The following is a 20,355-nucleotide window of genomic DNA, read 5'->3' as shown; positions in this document are numbered from 1 at the left end:
GTCCTGCTTAAGTCCGTAGGGTTTACTCTGAGTAAGTGTGCATGGGTTTGGGCTGGTGGGAGTAGCTTTCCAAAGTATCTGGAGGGCACTAGCTTGGGGAAGTCTGTTCAGGTGAAAGGACATGCTCCTCAGGAGTTCTTCCTCCCTTCAGATGTGAGAAGCGAAGCTAACCCACACATTGCCTGGCAGTACTTTGACACATCGCCAGGTGTCACTGTTATTCACACATTGCATCTCCGGTCCATTTCCGTGATTTGCCTTGCAAGTTCCTCTATCCCTTATCAGTATATCCTCTATTGTGCTGGTACTAAATTTGATGTTGCTGTTGTTTAGTCGTTTAGTCGTGTCCGACTCTTCGTGACCCCATGGACCAGAGCACGCCAGGCACTCCTGTCTTCCACTGCCTCCCGCAGTTTGGTCAAACTCATGCTGGTAGCTTCGAGAACACTGTCCAACCATCTCGTCCTCTCCCGTCCCCTTCTCCTTGTGCCCTCCATCTTTCCCAACATCAGGGTCTTTTCCAGGGTCTTCTCATGAGGTGGCCAAAGTATTGGAGCCTCAGCTTCATGATCTGTCCTTCCAGTGAGCACTCAGGGCTGATTTCCTTCAGAATGGAGAGGTTTGATCTTCTTGCAGTCCATGGGACTCTCAAGAGTCTCCTCCAGCACCAGAATTCAAAAGCATCAATTCTTCGGCGATTAGCCTTCTTGATGGTGCAGCTCTCACTTCCATACATCACTACTGGGAAAACCATAGCTTTTACTATATGTTACAGATAGGTAGCCATGTTGGTCTGCCATAGTCAAAACTATGTTATTTAAATAGTTATTTAACTATTTAGGTATCTGAAGAAGTGTGCATGCACACGAAAGCTCATACCTAGAACTAACTTAGTTGGTCTTTAAGGTGCTACTGGAAGGAATTTTTTGTTTTTACTATATGGACCTTTGTTGGCAAGGTGATGTCTCTGCTTTTTAAGATGCTGTCTAGTAAATTAGAGGTATCTGAAGAAGTGTGCATGCACACGAAAGCTCATACCTAGAACTAACTTAGTTGGTCTTTAAGGTGCTACTGGAAGGAATTTTTTGTTTTTACTATATGGACCTTTGTTGGCAAGGTGATGTCTCTGCTTTTTAAGATGCTGTCTAGTAAATTAGAGGTGCACAATCAATGCTTTGCCTTAGCATGCACTGTTCATGTGCTCCCAGCCATAAAATCATATTTACAGAAATATTGTAAAATTAATGAATGTTTGAAAGATGTTGGAATGAAATTATTTGGTTTTAGCAGAAATGTTATAAAGGTTTATAGAAAAGTAGACTGTTAATTGGTGAGATGAGGGAAAGGAAAGTTATATTATATTAAGACAAATTACAGGATAAAAATTGGAAAGATGGAAAGGATTTGCTGAAATGTTAATCAAACTAGAATACAAAAAAGGGAGGTGTGAGGAGGTCAAAGAAATAAGGATATGAAAGATGGGTTATGGAAAGTTGTGTTTTTTCTTTTTTTTTTAATGGACTATTTTCTTGTTGAATTTTCTCTTTCTTATTTTTTTTTGTTTCTTCTGTTTTTTTTTCTTTTTTATTGTGATTTATTGTTTATTGTTGTGTTGTTTCTTTTATATGTATAACTTTTAAAATTTTAATAAATATTATTTTTTTAAAAATGCATCTCTGGGTTATTTGTGGGGCATAGGAATTTGTTCATTTCCTCCCACCCCCAAATATAGTCCAGCCCCCCACAAGGTCTGAGGGACAGTGGACTGGCCCCCTGCTGAAAAGGTTTGCTTACCCCTAATCAAGAGCATTGTGGGCAATTAAAAGATCCAGCCACCTAGTGCTAAGCAAGGGGGGAAAAGACAATATTTTATGGTGAAGTGATGGCAGCCAAAGCGGGCGTCTGCAGTAGACCCAACAAGGACAAAGAGATCCTCAGAGTTGCCCCGGGTTCCAGGAGCTGGTGTTGTCCCTGGGCAGAAGCATCATTCCTCACCCCTATATGAGAGGCCACACCTGCCAATATTCCCCCTCCTATGCAGCTGTTAAAGGTATAGGGAACCTATCCACTCTGCATCTGGTCGTTCCTGGGGCGTCGCTGTGCTAGCATTGTGCTGGCCTGGGGCTGATGGGAGTTGAGGTCCAAAATAAGTGGAGGGCACCAGGTTGGCAAAGGTTGGGGCAGATGAATGAGACAGTGGTGGGAATCAACATGTTCCATACAGTTTTGGCTTACCCGTTTCAGTGGGGTGGACTAGATGGCCCTTGGGATCCTTTCCCATGCTACAATTCTTTTAAATTTTATTTTAAACGAAATTTTATTAAAACTTTTTCATAATACCATAAGATAAAAGAGACTGATCTTAATAAAAACAGAGAATGAAAGAGAAAAGAAAACACCAAGAGGAAAGGAAATAAATAGAAGAAAATAAAAATAAAAGGGATTTCTGATTTTTCCAATTGTCGGCTGCATAAAAGAAATTATTCAAAATATTCGCTCTAGAATGACACCCAACTGTTCTTCTTTTTGTTAGGCAATATTTTCCCAAATAGATTAATTCGTTTTCCTTTTTGTACAAAAAGTCCAAATGAGGTTACAATTCTATGATTCTATGGTGCATCCCATCTTGGGCAAAGATAATTTGGGGTTAGTTTTCTTAATACTGTACTATTTCATCTCAGAATTATTTTCTGCAGCTAAAAAACCTATGATAAAGTAAAATACAGAAATTCTGCTATATATCATTTGAAACCCTTTCATGTATCCTGGGGGTACCTGTACCACACTTCGGGTAACAGTGCCGCAACGAATTAGCCCGAACTGAAAAGATGGCTCAGATTTTAGGGGGCTCTTAGAATAAATCAAGGTGCAAATCAGCCACTGATTTTGCTTCTTTGGCCTGCTGTTAAGAGCACACAAATTTAAAACACAGCTCAGTGTTATATAGGCTCAGAGACACAGTGGCACACTGTCAGAAGAAAACAGCAGTAAGACCATTTTAAAAGTGAGTAAGCCCTGCCAGCATTATTAATGCTCGCTTCCATCAATGGAAGATGCTTCATCCATTAAGTTCCACTCTGCATTAGTCCTGGGAAGAAGCAAGCTCATCACCTTAATTTAGTTTAAGTCTCCATTTCAGGGATGCTACCAGTGCAGCTGTTTCAAAACAAGACTTATGTTCAACCCAAATGACCACTGCATTTATTTTTTTTTTAAATTTTTATTAGATATTTCAACACAGTAATTTTAACAAAAATACATCATCCACATTGTTTCCCCCCTCCATTTTTTCCCTCCCACCCCCAAACAGAAAACCCAACCCCTCCACCCCCGGACTTCCCTCAGCTCTTTTCTCTGGTTTCTTAACACATCTTTCTGTTTGCATATTGTAAAATTGTAAAGATCCTCAAATTATCTATCTATTACAATAAATAATTTGTGAATGTTTATTCAAAACCCGCCAAAGAGTCCAATTCATTTTGTTGCTTCAAGTATTTTGTAAAAGGTCCCCATTCATTTTTAAAATCACAGTTATCCTTGTCACGTAGTTTGTGTGTCAGTTTTGCCAATTCCGCATAGTTTATCAGTTTTTCTTGCCACAGTTCTTTCGTCGGGATTTCCTCATTCTTCCATCCTTCTGCTATTAAGACTCTTGCCGCCATTGTCACATACATAAAAATATTTTTTAATTTCTTTGGCAGGTCTTTCCCCACAATCCCTAATAAGAAAGCTTCGGGCTTTTCCCACAAATGTTAAATGAAACATTTTCTTTAACTCGTTATATATAATTTCCCAGAACATTTAAATTTTGCTACAATCCCCCCCAAAATGACCACTGCATTTTGAACCAGTTGAAGTGTCTGGGTTGTCTTCAAGGGCAGCCCCATGCAGAACGCATTGCAATAAGTCAGTTCAGTGACCCATGCACTCCCTTTTTGCCCTGCACAGCTGACCACAGGAACAAACTGCAAACTCTCCTGTTTCTTGTTACAGATAGGTAGCCGTGTTGGTCTGCCATAGTCAAAACAAAATAAAAAAATTCCTTCCAGTAGCACCTTAAGATTCCTTCCAGTAGCACCTTAAGAGTCGTCAACAGGCTCATCACAGCTATCTGCCAATCACGCATTCCCACCACCCTTCTGAGTAATACCCCTCCCCACCTTCTCACTATATAGAAGGGTCTGGTGACTTCTGTTTCAGTGTATCTGAAGAAGTGTGCATGCACACGAAAGCTCATACCTAGAACTAACTTAGTTGGTCTTTAAGGTGCTACTGGAAGGAATTATTTTATTTTGTTTCTCCTGTTTCTTGACATAGATATTCGGGTCCTGTGAGCCAGTGCACTGGCTGCAAAAAGGTTAACTTTGTAAGCCACTTAGAGTTTGAGGTGTTTTTTTAAACATTTTGTCTGTACATTGATTAAACAGATTAAAAGGGTCAAGGTAAGGAGGCCAAGGCAGCCTTCCTTAAAAATGCATGGCTTGGAAAATATTTGGGCCTTCTTATTTCCTCCCTGCTCAGAGTTCTCTTTGGCAGGTCTCGATTTCTTTTGAAGATGAAACAATAAGAGGCCGTCTGGTGTGGGACTCTGCAATCAGGTTACTCTGACGAAACAGGATCTTAATTGACTTGTCTGTGCAGGGAAGAAAGATCCAGCTATAACCAGGCCCCCTTGGAGCAGCTTTCTTCCTGCTATCATGCTATCCACTAACACCGTTTACGGTAAAAGGTTGCTGCAAGATGGTTGCAGAGTGGTCTGCAGAATTGATTGCTTTTTGGCTGGGCTACAAAATCGGTACATAGTGGGGGAACGAAGGAGGCAGATGGAATAGGAAGTTCGGGAGATGGAATGGAAAACTTACCCAGAGCGATATTTTGAAACAGTCAGGCTGGGGAAATTTATCCAGTCTTCTGTGCCCCTCTGATTTATCACGTGGGTTACACCGCAGGGAACCTCTTGCTCTCCAGATGTTGTTGAACCCCATCTCCCAATAGCCCCGCCAAGCATGGCTGATGGTCAGGGAAGATGGGAGTTGGAGTTCAGCAATATCTGGAGGGCCACAGGTTCCACAGCCCTGCCTTTGTTGTTGTTTAGTCGTTTAGTCGTGTCCGACTCTTCGTGACCCCACAGACCAGAGCACGCCAGGCACTCCTGTCTTCCACTGCCTCCCGCAGTTTGGTCAAACTCATGTTCGTAGCTTCGAGAACACTGTCCAACCATCTCATCCTCTGTCGTCCCCTTCTCCTTGTGCCCTCCATCTTTCCCAACATCAGGGTCTTTTCCAGGGAGTCTTCTCTTCTCATGAGGTGGCCAAAGTATTGGAGCCTCAGCTTCAGGATCTGTCCTTCCAGTGAGCACTCAGGGCTCCTTAAAAATGGGTAGGTTTGATCTTCTTGCAGTCCATGGGACTCTCAAGAGTCTTAAGTCCTGCCTTAAGTAATTCTAAACAAATGTGGTGGTTCCTCAACAGCCAAAATAGCCAAGCACATCCGCAAATAAATATTCTGTTTCCAGCACCAGCACAGGCATTCCTCTGTCATTTATTTGCAACATTTAATATCCAAAGGTATACTGCCTCTGTAAATGGATGTTCCATGCAGCTACTCATCATTAATAGTTCTTGGCAACCCTATCCCCCACAAATGGGTTGAATCCCTTTTAAAAGCCACCTTAGCTGGTGGCCAAATAATTTTGAGAGGTTTTTAAAAAATAGTTTGATCAGGCTAAAGAAACTTCTCAGAGGAGTTTTTTACATTCCCAAAGAGTTTCTTTTGCAGTGCCCTCCTCTAGTTCTCCTTTCTTCCTCATCATTTGCTCACTTCTTATTGGAGCCTAAACTAGGGTTGATATACCGTATTTTACGTCCTATAGGGTGCACCGGCCCATAGGACGCACATCGTTTTTTTTGGGGGGGGGAAATGAATAAAAAAAAAATATTTACCCCCCAGCCGCGGCTGCCGCCCCAAGCCTTGCACACGCCTGCCCGAAGCCTCTGCGTGCTTCGAGCTGCAGGCTGCCGCCCCAAGCCTCGCGCGCCCGACCGGAGCTCCTGCCGGGCGCGCAAGGCTTGCGGACACTCGCTGGGGCTGCAGGTTGCTGCCCGCAAGCCTTGTGAGCCCGCGGGAACTCCCGCCGGGCTTGCAAGGCTTGCGGATAGCTTCCTGAAGCCTGGAGAGTGAGAGGGGTCGGTGTGCACCGACTCCTCTCGCTCTCCAGGCTTCAGCGAAAGCCTGCATTCGCCCCATAGGACGCACACACATTTCCCCTTCATTTTTGGAGGGGAAAAAGTGCGTCCTATGGGGTGAAAAATACGGTATTTCAAAAAGTGAAAATCTGGACACAAGCTTTTTCCCAGCGATTTCTGCCAGGATGGTCACATGTTTACTGGCTATGTCTGGGAAATTCTGGACGTATGGCCACCCTACCAAAGCACTGTATAAAATGCTCTGATCCCTGCCAGGATATTTGATCAGCTAATTAGGCATCTAGAGAAGACTTCCAGGATATTTGATCAGCTAATTAGGCATCTAGAGAAGACTTCTCTAGCAAAGAGGTGATGGCCAAAAACTTTGATGGCTTTAAAAGATTAGTCAAATTCGTGAAAGATAAGGCCATCAGTAGCTACTAGCCACCTGGCTGTCTTCTCCTGCTCTGGAGGTTAGGATTCGAACCCACGGCTTCAAGTTACAAAAAAGGAAATTCTGCCTAAACATCAGGAAGAACTTTCTGACAGTAAGCACTGTTTGAGAGTGCAATGGACACACATTCGAGGTTGTGGACTCTCCTTGTGGAGATTTTAAAGTGGAGGTTGGGTGTCCATCTGTCCCGGATGCTTTGGCTGAAATTCCTGCATTGCAGGGGGTTGGACTAGATGACCCTTGAGGTTCCCTTCCAACTCTACAATTTTACGATTCTATGATTCTCCCAGATTGCTCATCGTTCCCTCCTAGCTCCCTTTCCCTTTCTGCCCTCTTGGGTGGAATCTACACACATATTAAAAAAAACGCTGTGAAAATGCTTTTTTTAAAAAAAAGTTTTGAAAAATACATTGAATTTGGCATATCTCACTGTCACCATCTAGTGTCATGTTTGTATATTGTATTTCCCAACACATTTAAAGCATTTTATTTGCAGCTGTATAGCTGAGTCCTTGGTCACTCACTTTCTATGCAGCTTCTTGGGTATCAGTCTGAGCTTCGAGAAACACACAGAGCTGGGACAGAGTGCCACTCTCGCAACTTCCTCCTTCTCCTCTGCAAGGAAGTGAAAAAATTAACCAACCTCAGCACCCCTTGACAAATGGGACAAGCAAGCCTAGAGGTGGGTTCAGAGGCTTCGCATGTGCCAGGAGATATTATCAAGGGCCCCCTTGAGCCCACAAGTACCATGTTGGTGACGTAAGGATGGCAGTTATACCTATCCTGCTGTTCCTCTCAGGAATTCTGAGCAGCCTTGGTCCACTCTGCCATCCAGACAACTTAGATGACCTTACCTGCTTTAGAACAGGGCAATGTGACTTTGAAGCAACTATTTGATGACCTACCTCACGGGAAGCAATAGAAACAGCCACCCCCGTTCTCTTAAAATAACTTGAGAAGGAGCTAACATAGCACAATGCCAAACTCTTATTAAATAAATGATCTCCAGCCTGGGACATTCATCCCCTTGCAGTAGGATACGCAATCTAATCCCAAACGAGAGGATATGAGATCAGGATAATTGGTGTAAATGGCTTAATTATTTGTTGCCGTTTGTTTTGGCTGGCTGAGACGCCAAACCATATTGTACTGCCAGAATGTTGGTTTTGCTACCAGTTCTGTGAGTGGGAGAAGTATCCGGACAATCTCACATCTAGGTCCAATTCACACCCTTTTTGTTTTTTGGAATGTGAATTCTACATAAAGGGAACAGTAGCCAAAATGACCAGACGAGCGTGCAATAGGCTTGGCATTCATGTGGCAGCCAAAGCAAAAATCCAGGCAACAATGTTGTTGTTTTTCTGGAGAACAACTCCCTCATCTGAACCAACATGAATTGATTTTTTTTTTAAAGGAAAATTTCATAAGCTGCTGCCCAGATTGCTTTTCCACCAACCAACCCCTCCCCACCCCCTTCTGCTCTTTGCATCACGAAGTCTCCCTCCATCTGCATTGCTTCAAAAGCAAATCGCCATAATCATTTCATCTGCATGCTGCGTTCACATAGTTAAACCATGTTCAACATGCTCAGCAAAATGACACTATTTGTTCTAATTCTTTCAAAAATAACACAAAATGTCAATGAACAATAAATGAATGAAAACACATCAGTAAATGTATAATGAACATTTCAAGTCAAAAGAAGGTCTTAGAATAAAAATACAAAAATATAATCCTAATAACAGCAAAAAAGAATGCATCTTCAAAACTGAATCTTGACTCCAACAAAATTCCTAAACAACACCCCACCCCAATAGTCTCTAGATATCCTGAGCAGGAGGTCTTAATCTCAGGGGCATAGTGTGGGGGGTGGGGGTGGCCCCAGGTACACAATATTGAGGGGGTGTGTGTTGGTGCAAAAAGTTGAGTTCTGTTTATACAGAAAATAAATCTCTGCACCCTTCCTATACAGTGGTACCTCAGGTTAAGTACTTAATTCGTTCCAGAGGTCCGTACTTAACCTGAAACTGTTCTTAACCTGAAGCACCACTTTAGCTAATCGGGCCTCCCGCTGCCGCTGCGCCGGCGCTGCACGATTTCTGTTCTCATCCTGAAGCAAAGTTCTTAACCTGAAGCACTATTTCTGGGTTAGCAGAGTCTGTAACCTGAAGCGTATGTAACTGTAATTTTGAAGGAAAAGGTCACTAATCCACTTTAAATTCTTTGACTGCAGTGCTTGAGCAGCCAGCCATTTCTTCACAGGGAGTGTTGATTCCTTTATTGGAAATGGAAGCTGACACTGTCTACTCAGAAGTAAGTCCCACTGTATTCAATGGAGCTTACTTACAGGTAACTGGGTAAAGACTGGGCAGCCTTACACTGCAATCCTAGGCATTTTTACTCGGAAGCAAGTCCTGCTGAGTTCAGTATGATTTATTCTCTGGTACATTCCTGATCATTCTCACTGTTTCCATTATATTCTTATTCTGATTATATCCTGCCTTTTTCCCCCTGACAGGGACTCAAGGAAGATTACAGCTAAAATCTTATTTCATTCTATTTATCTGTGGAAGGTGTTGTACATGATCCCTTCCATCACACATTTTTTCCTTTACAACAATCCTGTGAGGTAGGTTAAGCAGAGAAGTTGCAATTGGCTCAATGTGTCCCTATTTCCATCTGAGAAATGTTGGAGGGTATGTTCCCTTGCTGCAAGAAGTAAAGTTACACAGAACCAGGCAGAGGGCCTTCTCAGAAGTGGCGTCCTCCACCTAGAACATCCTCCCATCAGATGTCAAGGTGATTAAGAACTACACAACTTTTAGAAGACATCTGACAGCAGCCCTGCATCGGGAGGTGATTAAGAACTACACAACTTTTAGAAGACATCTGACAGCAGCCCTGCATCAAACATTTTAATGTTTGATGTTTTATTATGGTTTTATATTTTGCTGGAAGCTGCCCAGAGCGGCTGGGGAAACCCAGCCAAATGGGCGGGGTATAAACACAACAACAACAACAACAATGTAAGGCAACTTCCTTCAACAGAGAGAGCCACTTCCTTTTTCAGCTCTTCCCCCAAGAAACAGCAATGAAAGTGAGTTGATGGAGAACACCAGCATCAGAATTAGACCATAGAACAATGGAAGAACACATGTTTAGCATGCAGAATGTTGCAGGTTCAATCCCGGACACCTCCAGGCAGGGCTAGAAAAGACCCCATCTAAAATTTTGCATAGCTACCAAATCAGTATATTGAGCTAAGCGGAACAACGGTCAGCATAAGGCCACTTCTTTCAGTTTGGGGGCAGGAGTTCCTGTATACCCTTTAAACGTTTCCCGAAAAAAAGCCTATTTGGAAAGTATGCTCTGTCTGGTTTGACCATTATCTCTGGAGACAATGGAGGAGTGTGCCTTTGGGGGGGTGAAGTCAAACTGTTGGAAGGTTGTAGCACCTGCTGTGGCTGTAGAGACTGATGCGGGAGAGACATGTTTCGTTGCAGGTGAGGCAGATGAATCCATTCGTAACAAAGATGGAAATGAGTGCCAAACTTGTGCTGTATTCCCCTACAGTTCTGGAATTGGTTTTTACATTGCTTAAGTATAACACAGAACCAAACAGCTGGGGGAAAGTCATGAAAATGCAAAAATCTGCCCTGTGCATGCCGCCTACAATGGAATAAACCTGCCTCTAACACGCTGCTATTGCCTCAAGAGAGTGTGTTGAACACCCAAGCAAACAAGCATAAGAACCACCCAAGAAGCGTCTGCTGGATCCGGCCCACGGCCCATCTGGCACTCCAGCACCCTGTTTCCCCAGATGCCCCCACTGGGAAACCAGCAAGCGGGATTGGAGCGCGGGACCACCTCTCCCCAACTGTGGTTTCCAGAAACGCGCATCCAGAGGGGCATTGCTGCCTCTTCCAACCGTGGGGGCAGCGCACACACCACCACCATAAACTGGGCGCTCCCACCTCCTTGGAGCTTGCCAGTCCTCTTTTAAGGACACCCAAGTTTGGTGGCCATCACTGCCCGGATCTGGAGGCACCCCTTTTCCTTTGCGCGCGCGCGTGCGTGCGCCTTTTTCCCGGCCTCCTCCTTGCCTTCCTGTTCCTCCATTTTCCTCCTTTAACTCGTCGCAGGTGTTGCTTAGGGAGTGGAAGCAGTTAAAGGGGGCAGGCAGGCAGGCTGCTCCCCCCCCCTCCAGCCGCCCTGTGATATGCCAACCACAGGGTGACGCAAAGGCTGGCAGACTCCAGCTCCACAAGCCATTTGCACCTGCGTAAGAGGCGCAAGCGGAGCTCCCCGCGCTGCAGCCGCCCCGAGAGAGGCTCCCCGCGGCCGCCGCCCTTTCTCCCTCCTGCCGCCGCCGCCTCCTCCTCCTTTCCTCGCCCATCCTCCGACCCACGGAGAGAGCCCAGCCGGGATGTCTTCGCCGCCGGGTCGCCCCAGCTCCTCCGGGGAGCACTGGGTTGGCGACGGCGCCGAGGACGAGAGCGCGGCCGCCGGAGCTCCGGCGAGGCGCGGCGATGGCGAAGGCGCAGGGGCAGCGGCGTTCGGCTTCTCCAAGGAACCCCCGCCCGTTTCCATGGCGACTGCATCCACAGGTAAGAAGGGAAGGCGAGGTACCCAGAGATGCTCCACAAAGGGCCTTCGCCACGTTGCGGCGCGCCTCTCGCGGCAGCTCTGGCCGCCCGGAGGTGGTCCTGGACAGATTCCTGGGGGGTTTCAAGGGCGGTGGGAAATCAAGGCCGTGGGAGATGGAAAAGGGACCAGGCTTCCTTCCAAAGTTCCACAAGGCTCTTTGGGGTTCATCCTTATACGCGCCCTTTGGCCTGTTCTGTGGAGTTTACGTGCGGGGCTATGGGGGAGCATTTCAGCTGGAAATGTAATGGGTGGCATTTGTTTGCTTACACCCCCCCCCCCCAATTCTTCATACACACACCCTCGACTGTATGTAAATCCTCTGGCCAGGCAGAAGTCATTGCCCAGACCTTTGGGTCAGCTTGCATCATAATCTTCCCCTTAGTGTGTCTCTCTCTAATAAATTCCAGTGTCCAGCCTTGATTAATTTTTCTGTGAGGCTGGTTGAAGAGGGCCTTTGGGACACTCCTCTCCCTTGGGGTGGCAGCACATCTGGTTTTAAATGCTCTTCCATGCTCTTAATGTTTTTCGATGCTCTTAATTTTTAAAAAAAACATGTTTCCATTTCCATTTTAGTTGTACTGTTTTTGCTGTTTTCTTGGACCCCTTTTGGAGGAAGAGCAAGACAGAAAACTAACAAGTTGAAATAAACACTGGTTTGCTTTTACAGTAGATGCAGCCAGTACTTTCACTTTCAACAAGCTAATCCCCCACTCCCTTTTTTATGGGGGGGGGTAGGTTGGAGATAGTAGTTATTTTCAGGACTCTCTCTGTGTGTGCCCACACTGTTTGTGGAATTGAAGAGGCTTCAGCTTCTGAGATAATAGTTTTGGGGGCGGGTGGAGGTTGGAAAGAAAGGATTTTTCCATCCCTTCATCTCCTGCGACTGAAGAGGTTGCCTGCTCTACTTTTAATTCCCACCTGCCAAGGAACAGATCTGTGTCCCCGTTATGCAATCTTGCAGTATTAAAGTTGTGTGGAACAAGTTTGGGAGTGGGAGTGGATGGGGGGAAAGATGGGTCCCAGTTATGCAACAGGACACCCATTGCTGACTGTAGCAGGAGCAGCTGCATTGTTGCTGGGCTGGGCTGGACTCTCCTCCCTCTCTGATCTCCTGGGTTTCCTCCTACACAAGCTGCCCTGTGCAGGATACTGTCCAGGGTTATTTGCAGCTTGCTGTGCTGTATGTGTGTGTGTGTCTGGTGCAGGCACAACACATTATTTTTGAACAGTTCCCACCACCACACACACACTGACTTTGCCGTGTCTGCTCTTTTGTTGTGAAATAGAACCTAAATGCCTTTGCGTCGACACGGGTAAATGTTCAGCCTTTCGCGTAGGCTTTGAACCAAAATGCAAGCTGCCAAACCAACCTGCTTTTCTGTGCGCCATGGATTCAGAATTAATAATGTTTTTGTTTTCAGACCTTTTCACTGGTAAAAAAAGTGGCTTTGCATGGAAAAAGAAAGGCAAATGTTGAGGAATACACGGTGCATGTGTGAGTGCAAAAGGGAAAGGATGGATTTCCCTGATGGTTATAATTTCAAGGGGGGTACACCCACCCAATCCCAAGAAAATAGCTGCGTAGTACCTTGTGGCAAGAAAGCTGAGCCAGTCTCAGGGGATAGACATTCTCAGGAACAAAGAAGAGTAGTTTTTCTAATGCAACCATCCATTTCTACTATGGTTTTTTTTTAAAAAAATCTATTGCCTAATTTAAAAATGAGTGCATTCATCCATCTCATTCAAACTTTCTAAAAGGATTGCAGGAAATCAGTAGTTAAACAAGGCTAGGAAGGGGGCACTGGAAAGAGATTTCTTTTACATTTCTTTTGGAATCCTCTCCAAAGTCCTCCCTCCCCCTTTTTTTTTGAAAGAAAGAAAAGCAACGCCTTTACTTTTATGCTGGCTAAATCTGGATGCCTGAGAAGAAAGAAGCAGGGCTTGTGATTTTCTGATGCTTCCTTCATGCGGCTGGACTAGAGTTCAAAAGAGCTGACAAAAGCATAATGGCTTGATTGTTCGTTGTGTTGGTTTCTTATTTAATAATGAGCGGGGGGGGGGAGGTGTTTGTGAGAGATGGGGATAGGTTTGTTATTTCCCAAATGCAGCAGTACCCAGTATCATTGCATCTGAAAACACACACTCCATCTTTCCCATTTGCTTAAAAATATGTACCACTGAAACCGGCAAGGTCTACCTTAGAATCAGGGTGTTGCCTTGTTCCACTGCCACCCCTCTCTTATTGATTCGGCAGATGGGCACTCCTGTTGCTTCCTGTCGCCGGAGGAAGTGCTTGTGTTTACCTTTCCTTTAGTCCATGAAATAAATGGCCTTTTTTTTTTGCAGCGTTTCACATGCAGCCGGTAATATCATATTGTGAACTTTCGGTGCTTTGAAAATGGACTGGGTCTGCTGTTCACTAAGTGATCCGCTGCGTCCCTTACTCACGTGCGTGATAACCTCCAAGCAGTGTACGTGTACAGACACCATCCAAATCATGTTTATTGGGAAGTAAGCCCCGCAGACCTCAACGATGCTTGCTTTTCCAGTTCAAGGTTGCAGCCTTAATAAAATAGATTATTTCACTGGGGGGTAGGGAGAGAGAGAGAGAATTGGCGGAGCTGACTGTCACAAGAACTTACTTTGTGTAACGTAGCAGATAGAATGGACTGCGCTGCCTGTATATTTTGCATGCTTTCATTTTGGCAGTTCTGCTGATATTTAGCATTGTTATAAAGTGCGCTGTGTACATGAAAAGCTTAGCATCAAAGATTCAGCCCCCTGGTGCACCTGCATGGGGGTGCATCCGAAATTGGCATCCCCTGGGATGCCGGATCTCCTTCATGCCTGCTGTAGCATCTAAGAGCACTCCCTGTGGGCATGCAATATCATCATTATGCGCGTGGTTCTGTGTGGTTGTTTGCTGCTTACAGAGGTCAAGGAACACTTGCTGTGAAATTCTCACCGTTGCGATTAGGCTGCATCCAGCTAGGTCATATTCAAAAGTAGACCTGTTGAAATCAGTGGACTGAAGTTAGTCATGATTTGGGTACCACTCAGCGTCATTTGTCGATTTATATGCTGCTTGATGCCCAAGTAGACTTCTAAGTGGTCTTCAAAATATAGTGGTACCTCGGGTTAAAAACTTAATTCGTTCTGGAGGTCCGTTCTTAACCTGAAACTGTTCTTAACCTGAGGTACCACTTTAGCTAATGGGGTCTCCCGCTGCCACCACCACACAATTCCTGTTACTATTTCTGGGTTAGCGGAGTCTGTAACCTGAAGCGTCTGTAACCCGAGGTACCACTGTAATAGATTTGTTAGTCTTTAAGGCACTGTGGGTTAAACCACAGAGCCTAGGACTTGCCGATCAGAAGGTTGGCGGTTTGAATCCCCGCAACAGGGTGAGCTCTCGTTACTTGGTCCCTGCTCCTGCCAACTTAGCAGTTCGAAAGCACATCAAAGTGCAAGTAGATAAATAGGTACCACTCCGGCGGGAAGGTAAACGGCGTTTCCGTGCGCTGCTCTGGTTCGCCAGAAACGGCTTAGTCATGCTGGCCACATGACCCGGAAGCTGTACGCCGGCTCCCTCGACCAATAAAGCGAGATGAGCGCTGCAACCCCAGAGTCGGCCACAACTGGACCTAATGGTCAGGGGTCCCTTTACCTTTACCTTTAAGGCACCACAAGACTCTTCCTTGTCACGAGGGAGAACATTTTAAGGCTGCGGTCCTGGGAGCGAGTCCCATTGAATTCAGTGGGGCTTCTGAGTAGGTATGTATAGGATTCCACTGTATGGTTACTTTATGGACTCTGGGGCTCTCCCTACCTGGGATTCTGTACCTTCTAAACCAGACAGCCTTTCAGATAGAGGATGCTGTCAAGTATCCTGACATCCCTCCAGTGCAGCCTGGCAGGAAGCCAGTGACTGATACTAAATTTGCATAAATCAGCACATGCAATTCGGTATATGCGCTGGTTCAGTTTTGCCAGGGTGAAATTCATTAGGAGTAAAATGGGTTTACGTGAGGGTGGGGAGCAGCAAGCGTTGCAGTGTTGGACTCGCCCCCCCCCCCCCCGCACATTTATTCTGCTCCTATCCTGAGCTCTGTGACGGGCATTGCGCCGCAAACCAGAGGGAACATTTGATTTAATGCGTAGGCGCTTAAATATTTCAGTCGAGAATCTGAGCTGTGAAAAGTCGGGAGAGTTCACACCTGTTCCTTCCGTATGGCCCGTTGCAAAAATGGTTAAGAGTGCATCTCAACCTAACAGCCGTCTAATTTAAACGGACAGCAAAACATCACGGCTTCTGTCAGGTGCCTGGCTCCTTTCTCAGAGAGTGGCAATTTGGCTTGCCAAAAAATATTGTTAATAATAATGTAATGAAATTATTTTTTTGTTTGGTGGGGAGGCGAAGAATAAGAAGCAGTCTGAGGCAGATCCAGTAAATTCATGAAGATTATTCACCAGCAAGAGCGATGCTGGAGCGTGTTCTCTGTGTTCATGCCACTCAGCACGCCATCTGGACCTAGGTTCTGTTATTTATTTTTATACAGGGATGGTTAAAAACAATGTTGCCATAAATATTAATGCTGTTCATTGGAATTCATTTCCTGGCGCAAATTCGTAAGGACTTCCAGTGTCTCTGGACTGACACATCCCGAGGCTTTCCACAACCTTCTTGGTTTCTGAACAGCAACAGAACTTTATTCAGCATTTTGCAACTTTTATAACAGGCAGCAAAGAACACATCCCTGGCCTCAAAACAACAACTATTTTTTTTTTTTATAATAGATTTTATTAAAGTTTTGAGGGTTACAGAAAGAAAAAGAGAAAAAGTTAAACAAACAAAGCACAAAAAACCCACACACAAATCCAACCTTTACATAACTTTCTTTCCTTTGCTTATTTCCTTGACCTCCTCACACCTCCCTTTTTTGTATTCTAGTTCAATTAGATATTTCAGCAAATCCTTTCCATCTTTGTTTTTATCCTAAAAATTTATCTTGATATACTATAATTTTACATTCTCCTCTTTCACTAATTACCAATCCATTTTTACTTAATCCTATATAACATTTCTGCTAAAACCACATAGCTTCATTCCAACATCCTTCTAACATTCCTTAATTTTACAATGTTTCTGTAGATAAACTTTAATTTTTTTCCAATCTTCTTCCACCGACTCTTCTCCCTGGTCTCGGATTCTGCCAGTCATTTCCGCCAGTTCCATGTAGTCCATCACCTTCATCTGCCATTCTTCCCGGGTGGGTAAATCTTGTGTCTTCTAATACTTTGCAATAAGTATTCTTGCTGCTGTTGTGGCATACATAAAGAAAGTTCTGTCCTTCTTTAACACCAATTGGCCGACCATGCCCAGGAGAAAGGCCTCTGGTTTCTTCAGAAAGGTATATTTAAATACCTTTTTCATTTCATTATAGATCATCTCCAAGAAAGTCTTAATCCTTGGGCATGTCCACCAAAGGTGAAAGAATGTACCTTCAGTCTCTTTGCATTTCCAACATTTATTTTCGGGCAAATGATAAATTTTTGCAAGCTTGACTGGTGTCATGTACCACCTATAGATCATTTTCATTATGTTCTCTCTTAAGGCATTACATGCCATAAACTTCATACAACTATTTTCTTATTTCTATGCCCCCCATCTGGCTGGGTTGGTTCAGCCACTCTGGGCGGCTGCCAGCAAAATATAAAAAACATAGTGAAACATCACACATTAAAAATTTCCCCATACAGGTTTACCTTCAGATGTCTTCTAAAAGTCAGGTAGTTGTTTATTTACTTGACATCTGGTGGGAGGGTGTTACACAGGGAGGGCGCCACCACCGAGAAGGCCCTCTGCCTGGTTCCCTGTACCTTCACTTCTTGTAGGTAGGGAACCACCAAAAGGCCTTCGGAGCTGGACCTCAGTGCCCGTCATTGCGAAATGATGATGATGATAAATAATAATAATATATTCAATTTATATACTTCCCTATACCCAGAGGTCTCGGGGTGGTTCACAGAATAATTTCAAAATATAAAACCACAAAATACATAATCAAAATAAAAACAGCAACCCAATACCCCCCCAAAACCACATTTTAAATATGCAGCGGTTAAGTTGCTACTGTGTGACAATGAGAGTGTGGATCATATCCCATGATATGAACAAGCCTTTCTTCCCCCCTTTTTTTGAAAGTCATCTCTCTTTATTAATATTTTTATTAAGTTTTCATTTTACAATATATAAATACTTCCTCCTTTTTCACTTTGTTTTTGCTCCTATGAGCTAGTTGACCCCCCCCCCCCCGGTCTCAGGGTTACTTTAATTCTTTATTTTCTCATTACATTCCCCTTCCTTCCTGATTATATTACACCAGTTTCAATTACGCATTTTAAAGAATATGTAAAAAGGTAGCGTTGTCATCATTACAAGTCTTCTTAAGTCAGTCCTGCTAGCGCTGTTAATTGTTTACCATTGTCCTTCAGATATTGTATAAATTTACCCCAGCCTTTCTGGAAAGCTCGATCACACTGGTTTCAGATTTTCCCAGTCAGCTTCACCAGCTCTGCATATTCTATCATCTTCGTCTGGCGCCCTTCAATTGTTGGTAATTCCTGTTGCTTCCATTTCTGGGCTAATAAAGTCCTTGCTGCTGTAGTTGCATACCTAAATAATTTCTGGTCTCTCTTAGGCATGGGTGGGCAACCTAAGGCCCGGGGGCCAGATCTGGCCCAATCGCCTTCTAAATCCGGCCTGCGGATGGTCCAGGAATCAGCATGTTTTTACATGAGTAGAATGTGTCCTTTTATTGAAAATGCATCTCTGGGTTATTTGTGGGGCATAGGAATTTGTTCATTCCCCCCCATAGTCCGGCACCCCACAAGGTCTGAGGGACAGTGGACCAGCCCCCTGCTGAAAATGTTTGCTGACCCGTGCGAGACTTAGAGATCAATATGAACAAGCCTTTTGACCAGTGTGCATGTCTCGTATTGCTCCTTCCTCGGGGGCAGGAACAGCACATGGTCCCACCCCCAGCTCCCAAAACAATGTGCATAGTATTTTATGCTATGCTTTTTAGTGTAGTGTTTTATACTATACACTTAGAGATTTTAGATTATTGAGCGGTATAGAAATCCTGTTAAATAAATAAATAGTGCCAGAAACCAGTCTAGTTAACAATTTTAGCTATTTGATATTACAGTACAGTCATACCTCATGTTACGTCCGCTTCATGTTACGTTCTTTCAGGGGTACTTCCCGGTTTCGCCGCTCGCACATAATAATAATAATAATAATAATAATAATAATAATAATAATAATAATAATAATTTATTATTTATTATTTATACCTCGCCCATCTGGCTGGGCCTCCCCAGCCACTCTGGGCGGCTTCCATAGAAAGCAAAAATACAATAAAATATCACACGTTAAAAACTTCCCTGAACAGGGCTGCCTTAAGATGTCTTCTGAATGTCAAGTAGTTGTTTATCGCTTTGACATCTGCTGGAAGGGCGTTCCACAGAGCGGGTGCTACTACCGAGAAGGCCCTCTGCCTGGTTCCCTGTAGCTTTACTTCTCACAATGAGGGAACCTCCAGAAGGCCCTCAGCACTGGACCTCAGCGTCCGGGCAGAACGATGGGGGTGGAGACACTCCTTCAGGTATACTGGACCGAGGCCATTTATGGCTTTAAAGGTCAACACCAACACTTTGGATTGTGCTCGGAAATGTACTGGGAGCCAATGTAGGTCTTTCAAGACCGGTGTTATATGGTCTCGGCGACCGCCCCCAGTCACCAGTCTAGCTGCCGCATTCTGGATTAGTTGTAGTTTCCGAGTCATCTTCAAAGGTAGCCCCACGTAGAGTGCATTGCAGTAGTCCAAGCGGGAGATAACTAGAGCATGCACCACTCTGGCGAGACAGTCCGCGGGCAGGTAGGGTCTCAGCCTACGTACCAGGTGGAGCTGGTAAACAGCTGCCCTGGACACAGATTTGACCTGTGCCTCCATGGACAGCTGTGAGTCCAAAATGACTCCCAGGCTGCGCACCTGGTCCTTCAGGGGCACAGTTACCCCATTCAGGACCAGGGAATCCTCCACACCTGCCCGCCTCCTGTCCCCCAAAAACATGCGCAGAAGCGCAAAATGATGTCACGTGCATGCACAGGAGCGGCGAATCGCAACCTGCGTGTGCGCAGACACACCGCTGCGGATTGTGCTCTTTTCATGTTGCGAATGGGCCTCTGGAACGGATCCTGTTCGCAACCAGAGGTACCACTGTACGTTGTTTTAAGTGCTCTGGTTTTCATTGTTCTTATCTGATGCATTTTATCTTAAGCCTCTCTTTCAGAGACTTCCCACCCATAAGGCGACTTACAGACATAAGAAATACTATTTACTAAAATAATAATTTTGACTCCTGTCGTAGCAAAACCCACGAGTCCCACTCCTGGCTGTAGAAATACAACAATGCTTAAAATATCAAAATTGACCGGAAAGCTCGGGAACCAAGAAGGCAAAACTTTAATAAAGAATGGGATTTTTTAAAATAACTTATCTAGGAGACCACTGTTGGCAGATGAAACTGTTGGCATGAGTCTAATAACACTTGTAATGTAGCAAATACCATGGACAATATGGAGAGAGATATAATATGGATTATGAAAAAGGTTGATAATAGGACCAATGGAAGGGAGGGTGGGAAGTCTTGAGATTCATAGAAATCTCTAAATGGGGATATGTATTTTGTATTGTTATAATTCTCACTTGTAAAATCAAATAAAAATTATTCCCAAAAGAAATAAAATACTTACTTGAATAACTAACCATTTCTTACCTGTTGCAACATGCAAAACCCGAAACGTCCGCCTCCCTCAGCTTAATGAGAAGGTTTTGCTGTGCTCAGCCGTGCAACCCAGGGCATGTTTACTCAGAAGTAAGCGCTGCTGAATTCAGTGGGGCTTCCTTCCAACCTGGCATGCACAGGACCTTAGAAAGCCCAGGGCTGTCACGTTAGTGATGCTCTGGGCAAGCAAACCGCTGCAGACAATCTCCATGGGGA

At 44.6% G+C, this 20,355-nt stretch overlaps 1 protein-coding gene across 3 annotated transcripts in view; it reads left to right on the top strand.

The window, feature by feature from the left end:
- The first annotated feature begins 10,801 nt into the window (after positions 1 to 10,801).
- The window catches only part of RTN1 (reticulon 1), a 142,130-nt gene continuing 132,576 nt past the window's right edge, over positions 10,802 to 20,355 (top strand). For 2 of the 3 annotated variants that reach the window (XM_081860714.1, XM_081860715.1), the window contains exon 1: positions 10,802 to 11,246. In XM_081860714.1, the coding sequence (XP_081716840.1) occupies positions 11,066 to 11,246 (181 nt within the window). In that variant the 5' untranslated portion in view covers positions 10,802 to 11,065. The remainder of the gene's footprint in view (positions 11,247 to 20,355) is intronic. The other variant, XM_081860713.1, reaches the window with a different exon arrangement.

This window comes from Podarcis erhardii (genome assembly GCF_964252035.2).
Source record: "Podarcis erhardii genome assembly, chromosome: 1".
NCBI lineage: Eukaryota > Metazoa > Chordata > Lepidosauria > Squamata > Lacertidae > Podarcis > Podarcis erhardii.
The sequence above is the reverse complement of the archived record's forward strand: the minus strand, read 5'-3'. Positions and strand labels throughout refer to the sequence as shown.